General features: G+C 59.1%; 1 protein-coding gene across 4 annotated transcripts; it reads left to right on the top strand.

The window, feature by feature from the left end:
- Positions 1 to 1,001: 1,001 nt before the first annotated feature.
- On the top strand, positions 1,002 to 6,229 carry Sirt6 (sirtuin 6). Of its 4 annotated transcripts, none has more exons than XM_005358961.2 (8): positions 1,002 to 1,094; positions 1,717 to 1,844; positions 2,333 to 2,515; positions 3,158 to 3,217; positions 4,119 to 4,214; positions 4,287 to 4,367; positions 4,675 to 4,798; positions 4,881 to 6,229. In XM_005358961.2, exons 1-8 carry the CDS (start codon positions 1,029 to 1,031, stop codon positions 5,145 to 5,147), a joined length of 1,005 nt encoding a protein of 334 aa, XP_005359018.1. In that variant the 5' UTR covers positions 1,002 to 1,028; the 3' UTR covers positions 5,148 to 6,229. The 4 variants fall into 4 exon arrangements, with proteins under 4 accessions (XP_005359018.1, XP_026641169.1, XP_026641170.1 ...); XM_026785368.1 differs by lacking the exon at positions 1,002 to 1,094 and adding an exon at positions 1,115 to 1,261; XM_026785369.1 differs by lacking the exon at positions 1,002 to 1,094 and adding an exon at positions 1,288 to 1,306.
- The last annotated feature ends 212 nt before the right edge of the window (positions 6,230 to 6,441 follow it).

Genomic DNA, 6,441 nt, shown 5'->3' on the forward strand with positions numbered 1-6,441 from the left:
AGCGGAGTCAGGGTGATACCCGATCAGGTTAGGGGGGAGCACCCGCCCAGGAGGACAGGATGAGCCGAGGCGAGCTGTTGTTGGCCAGCCTGCTCAGGTGGGCAGCCCGGAGGACCGCCTCTCCCTCCAGCCTGTGCGCTCCCGCCGCCGCCGGGAAGCCTTCCTTGGGTGTCCCCACGGGGATCAGGAGGTTCCTGTAGTTACGTGCTGCCCGTCACCGGGTCCCCAGTCATCATCACCACGCTTTGGTACTGTCTGTGACCACCAACAAGGGTCAGGATGGTGGCTCCTACTGCACAGATGACCAAGGGACGGGGGATCATAGGGGGTCTTTGTGCCCCCAATATCCCCTTCTCCATCTCTCGGCATCTCTGGGCACCTCTGTGTAGTATGTGGCTCACTCCGTTCTGGGGACCTGACCCTGAAACTCTGTGCTATCCCGGGAGATGCACCCCAGAAACAAAGCCGAGAAAATGTTGGCAGGTAGTCCTGGGGGTCTTTACTGGGCCTGAGAACCCAAGTTCCCATTCATCCTATCCTGTGGCCCAGAGAGAGGCAGACACGGGCTGACAGTCACACAGCAGAGACCCAAGAGCTGCCCTATGGTGTCACGAAGCCCGCACCGGCTCTAGGCACCAGGGACTGGGCTCTGCCCACTGAGCAAAAGCCTATTTTAATGGATTTTGTTGATGGTTGTGTCTCTTTTTAGAAACAGGGTCTCTCTACACAGCCAGACTGGCCTGGGACTCGCAATCCTCCTGCCTCGGCTCCTGCGAGCGGCCGCATCAACTTTCTGGTCCAGGATTGGCCCAGCCAGACCGGGCGACTGCTCATCAGTCGGTCAGGTAGTCTCTGCCAGCACTAAAGATGGCGGCCACGGCATCAGCACAGCGCATGCGCCTTGGAAGAACGCCTCCCGACCTCTAGAGGAGGTGGCTCCTCTTCCAGAGCCGTCCCTTCCCCACTTCCGGCGGAAGCCACCTCAACAAGGGAAACTTTATTGTTCCCGTGCTGCGGTGCCGACGAGGATGTCGGTGAATTATGCAGCCGGGCTGTCGCCGTACGCGGATAAGGGCAAGTGTGGGCTGCCCGAGGTGAGGGCCGCGGTGTCCGGCTCGCCGAATGACCCAAATGGGGGCGGCGCGTCGCAGTGGGGCATTGCGCGAGCAGCGAGAAGCACGGGATCTAGACAATGGGGAGGACTTCCCTGCAAGGAGGGGGCGGGAAGTGACGCCCCCCGCGCGTCCTGGGGGACACCGAGGTACCCGGTTCCGCGAAGGGGCGAGCGTGGCGGGGAAGCGACCGGGTGCGCCTGTCGGGAGACTGGGGTCCACGGGACCGGAAGCCGCCACCCCGTTCGGGGCACCCGCGTCAGCCGGGCTGGCCTCGCGACCCCGAGGGTGGGGGGAGAGGAGCCTCCCTTCGCGCCCAGGCTGGCCGCGAACTCACAGAGATCCCCCGGCCTCTGCCTCCCGAGTGCTGGGGTCACGCCCGGCTTGTGTTTGTGGAGCCTGTAGACAGATCCGATGGCATCTTGATGTAGGAGAGACAGGGATTATCTGAGGTCAGGGGTCAGAGGTGACGTCACGGGGTGTCAGGGAAGGGGAGTGGGTGCCCGCAGCGCGTGCAAAGGCCACGGGCGGGGGAGAGTGACAGCATCGACCGCAGGAAGCCCACCCACGGGAGTCACGTGTTGCATGCCCTCTGACCCCACAGATCTTCGACCCCCCAGAGGAGCTGGAGCAGAAGGTATGGGAGCTGGCAAGGCTGATGTGGCAGTCCTCCAGCGTGGTTTTCCACACGGGCGCCGGCATCAGCACCGCCTCTGGCATCCCTGACTTCAGGTCCGTGAGCAAGGAGGGGAAACTGAGGCAGGGCTCTTGCTGATACCTCTGGGTCCGAGGTGAGGTGGGAGAGCTACCTTTCCGTTCCCCTAGGTCTCTGGAAGGCCCAGCGAACACGTCACATGCCCAATACACAGAACATGCCCAGATGATGTAGTAACCGCAAGGGATGCTGGAAAATGTACCCTTTGCTTGGCCACCAACCCGTTGGGGTTTATAAGATCACCGTGACCACAGCAAAGCATTCTGGGAAACCGGACCTCAACCCCAATGAACTCCCATGCCTTTGCTTACCCCTAGGTCTTTCCCACTCCACAGAGCCCTTGTCCGCCAGGTTGCCCGCCTCTCCCCGTGAGAGTCCTAAGCAACCCAAGAGCAGGACTGGGGACCACTGGGACCCCAGCATCACCAGCATGGACTGACTAACAGGAGTCGTCCGTGGGCTGGAAAATGAATTTTGTCCTCCTCCCTCTGCTCGCTGTCCTCAGAGGCCCCCACGGCGTGTGGACCATGGAGGAGCGTGGCCTGGCCCCCAAGTTTGACACCACCTTCGAGAGTGCCCGGCCCTCGAAGACCCACATGGCCCTGGTGCAGCTGGAACGCAGGGGCTTCCTCAGCTTCCTGGTCAGCCAGAACGTGGACGGGCTGCACGTACGCTCCGGCTTCCCCAGGTCAGGTGGAAGCAGACCAGGGGACGCGGGGCTCAGCTGCACCTCTTCCTCCTCTGGGAACCCGGGTGCCCGAGCTTACGGGCATTTTACTGGAGATGGAAAAAGGCGAAGAGCGGAAGAGCTCAGAGCTCAAAGCTGGCCAACACTTGATCACTGGGGGATTCTAGGCTGGGCTCTCTGCCTGGCCACACCCCCAGCTCCTCACTGGGGGACACTAGGCGGGCACTCTAAGGCCAACAGATTTTTTTTTCTTTTTAACCATTTTTCGAGACAGGATTTTTCTGTCTAGCGCTTGCTGTCCTGGAACTCACTCTGTAGACCAGGCTGGCCTTGATATCACAGAATTCCACCTCTCTCTGCCTTCCAAGTGCTGCAGTTAAAAGACGTGGGCCACCACATACAGTTGGCCAACAGATTTTTGTAGTGGGGAGCAGGTATTTGTGTGTTTGCAGAGAGAAGGTCAGCTCTGCCTGTGACAGTTCCTCTGACTGGCACAGGTTGGGGCATCCTCCCTAGACATGAGAAGTCCTTGGTCTTGTGGATGAGCAGCTCAGGAAGGCTTCCTGGAGGAGGGGGCAGGCTGAGCAGCTGACCCAAGCCTCAGGATTTAGGAAGGCTCCGAACTCACTTTCTCTTCCGCAGAGACAAGCTGGCTGAGCTCCACGGAAACATGTTCATAGAGGAATGTCCCAAGTGTAAGACGTGAGTGTCGCCTGGGGGGTAGGGTGTGAAGCTTTGCCAGGCTCTCCCAGGATGGGGCACCCCCAGGTCGTTCCCTCCATCCCCACTCCCACCCCCTCAGCCAGATAAGGGATCCTAAAATCTAAAATGCCCCTACAGAAGGCTGGGAGATGTCCCTGTTCCCAGGGACAGTCAGATAAAAACAGACTAACCAGAAGAAGGCAAGCGTACCTTCGCATCCCTCAAGCAAGGAACTACAGAACAGGGTGGCACAAGCCGTGCCCTTGGAAATGAGGGGCTCCCCCTGCTCCGCCCTGCTGTGGCTGTAGCTGGGCAATTGCAGGGCTTTACCCAAGAGCCCTGGGGCATTAGGCATAAGCCATGCCTCTGAGCCTCAGCCCCTGGACCTTCTCCAGGGGCTCTTTTTCAAAGGGGACCTCCCTAAGTTGTCCAGGTTAGCCTGGAACCTGCCTTCCTCCTGCCTCAGCCTCCTGGGCGCCAAGATCCCACGTGTGAGCCATCACGTTGGGCTTAGCTGCCTCCCTCCCACTCGCTCCCGGTGTATGGGTGCCAGAAGCCGGAGTCAGGTGTCTTAACTCAGTGCCTCTCCTTGTGTTCTGAGGCAGAGTCTTCCAGAACTCACTGGTTTGGCTGAGTGGCCAGCGAACTCCTGGGGTCCCCGTCTCAGCCTCCGTAGCACTGGAGAGTTAAGTCGGCTCCAGGAGCCCTCTTTCTCACATAGATTCAGGGCTTCCTGTCTGCATGGCAAGCCCTTTCCAGACTGAGCCATCTTTCTGCCTGTCCCTCAGTCCTGCTGTGTAGCTCAGGGGTTGAATCCGTACCCCAATACACTGGTTACACCACCCCCGGATCCTTGAAAGAGCACCAAAAAGGGCACATCTCCTCCTTCCTCCCTGTCCAGGCAATACGTGAGAGACACAGTCGTGGGCACCATGGGCCTCAAGGCCACAGGCCGGCTCTGCACGGTGGCCAAGGCGCGGGGACTTCGGGCTTGTAGGTGAGTGACTTTCTTTGAGCCTGCTCCTGTCTGGAGGTGAAAGCCCTGACTCCCTTCCCTGACCTGCCACAGGGGGGAGCTGAGGGACACCATTCTGGACTGGGAGGACTCACTGCCTGACCGGGACCTGATGCTCGCTGACGAGGCCAGCAGGTGTGACCCTGCGCTCCCTGGGTGGGAATGGGTGGGGACAGCTGCACAGGCCTGGGTGGGACAGCAGAGGTGGCGCCTGCATCACCCACACCCCTGGGCAGGATAGATGCAGAGGAGAACCTGGAACACCGGAAGATTAGGTTTGTTTGGTTCCTTATTTTCAGAGTTTCTGTAGTGGGGAGGGGAGATACAACAAGCCCATGGCACAGAGCCAGCTTCTCACTGGGGATTCGGGGTGGGGGTGGGGGGGCGGAGGCGGGGCCCCACCCTGACCACACCCCAGGCCCTCACTGCTTCCTGCTCCCAGGACTGCAGACCTGTCAGTCACCCTGGGCACCTCGCTGCAGATCCGCCCCAGTGGGAACCTGCCCCTTGCCACTAAGCGCCGGGGAGGTCGTCTGGTCATTGTCAATCTGCAGCCCACAAAACACGTATGTGCCAGTGCCCTGCCCTGTGACCCCATATCCCCTGCAGTGTCCTCTGCCCCGGCCTGACCATCCATCACCCCGACAGGACCGCCAGGCTGACCTGCGCATCCATGGCTATGTGGACGAGGTGATGAGAAAACTCATGAAACATCTGGGCCTGGAGATCCCCACCTGGGAGGGACCCTGCGTGCTGGACAAGGCCCTGCCGCCCCTGCCGCGCCCTGCTGCACCCAAGGCTGAGCCCCCTGTGCATCTCAACGGCTCAGTGCACGCTGTGTATAAGCCAGATCCTGACAGCCCTGTATCCCGGAGGCCCCCCAAAAGGGTGAAGACCGAGGCTGTCCCCAGCTGACCCGAGTGCATGGGACCAGAGAGGTGCTTGTAGGGAACCACACATGTTGGGATTTTTTCTGTTTTGTTTTCTTTTTTTATATGCTGGGGACCGCACCCAAGCTTGCACATACCGTACCACACCTTTTCGGATTTTTCTTTGAGACCTGGGCTCCCTAAGTCCCTCAGGCTGCTCTTGAACTAATTGCTATAGCCCAGGCTGGCCTGGAGCTGGTGCCCTTCGCCCCGCAGCCAGCACAGTAGCAGGGATCCCAGCACAGCTCCTTCCAGGTCTCACTGTATCTCTTGTCCGGGTTCCCTGCCACGGATGGAGGAGGCTATGTCCCAGGGCTGGGGTTCACACGCCTCTCCACTGGCCACACCCCCTTGTGACTCAGGATGTGCCCAGAGTGGCACCCACACACTCCACCCTCCCCTTGACCCATCTATGCATAGGAGGGACAAGGGGCCCATCTATGCTAAGGGCCCCAGGCTTCCAGAAGCCCCCAATGCAATAAACACAATTCCTTTCAGTTCTTCTTTCCTTTATGTGTGCACATGTGTGTTTATGTGTACTTGTGCATACACACATGTGTCTGTGTATATAGTGTGTAGGTTCATGGGTGGAGATCAGGACAGCTTGAAGGAGCCGGTTCTCTCCCCCTACCATATGGCTTCCAGGAATGGACCGCCCAGCCAAGCCTTCCCCCCCAGCGCCTGGTCTTCTTTATTTGCCTGAATGTGTTGGAATCCCCAGCCAGCCCAGGCTGTGTGAAACCTGTCCCAAAATGTTCCATTTGGTTATTTTAGTCATTCCCCCCAACATGGCCAGGTGCGTGGATCAGACTGCTCTGTGCCCTCCCTCGCTACATACACCACCCTTCACTTGGTCTTTGAGAGAGGTTCTCACTGAGCCCCTCTTTAGGCTAGGCTGACCCTCAAGCCTTGGCTCCACCTTCCTGGCACTGCGGTTACCAGGGCATGCCTGGCTTTTTTATTTAGTGTGTGGGTTTTGTCTGATCCTACGTGGCTGCCTGGTGACTACAGAGGACATCAGATCCCTGGAAACTGGATGGTTGTGAGCTACCATGTGGGTTCTAGGACTCGAACGCAGGTCCTCTGTGAGAGCAGCTGATATTCTGATCACTGGGCTGTCTCTCCAGTGCCCTGCCCCTCATACAGACTCTTTTGAGACAGGGTCTGGCTGGCCTGGAACTCACAGAGATCAAAGGTGTGACCCACCATGCCCTGGTAAAGCCTGCCATTTTTATATGGGTTCTGGGGATTTGAACTCAGGTCCTCACGCTTACACTGAG

The sequence above is a fragment of the Microtus ochrogaster genome, linkage group LG1 (genome assembly GCF_000317375.1).
Source record: "Microtus ochrogaster isolate Prairie Vole_2 linkage group LG1, MicOch1.0, whole genome shotgun sequence".
In the NCBI taxonomy this organism is placed as follows: domain Eukaryota; kingdom Metazoa; phylum Chordata; class Mammalia; order Rodentia; family Cricetidae; genus Microtus; species Microtus ochrogaster.

What these genes read in the sequence shown, in the direction of transcription:
- Sirt6 (XM_005358961.2), top strand. Translation starts at nt 1,029, where the DNA reads ATGTCGGTGAATTATGCAGCCGGGCTGTCGCCGTACGCGGATAAGGGC. An exon ending in TCTGGCATCCCTGACTTCAG is followed by an intron (nt 1,845 to 2,332) that starts GTCCGTGAGCAA and finishes CGCTGTCCTCAG; the next exon opens with AGGCCCCCACGGCGTGTGGA. An exon ending in CTCGCTGACGAGGCCAGCAG is followed by an intron (nt 4,368 to 4,674) that starts GTGTGACCCTGC and finishes TCCTGCTCCCAG; the next exon opens with GACTGCAGACCTGTCAGTCA.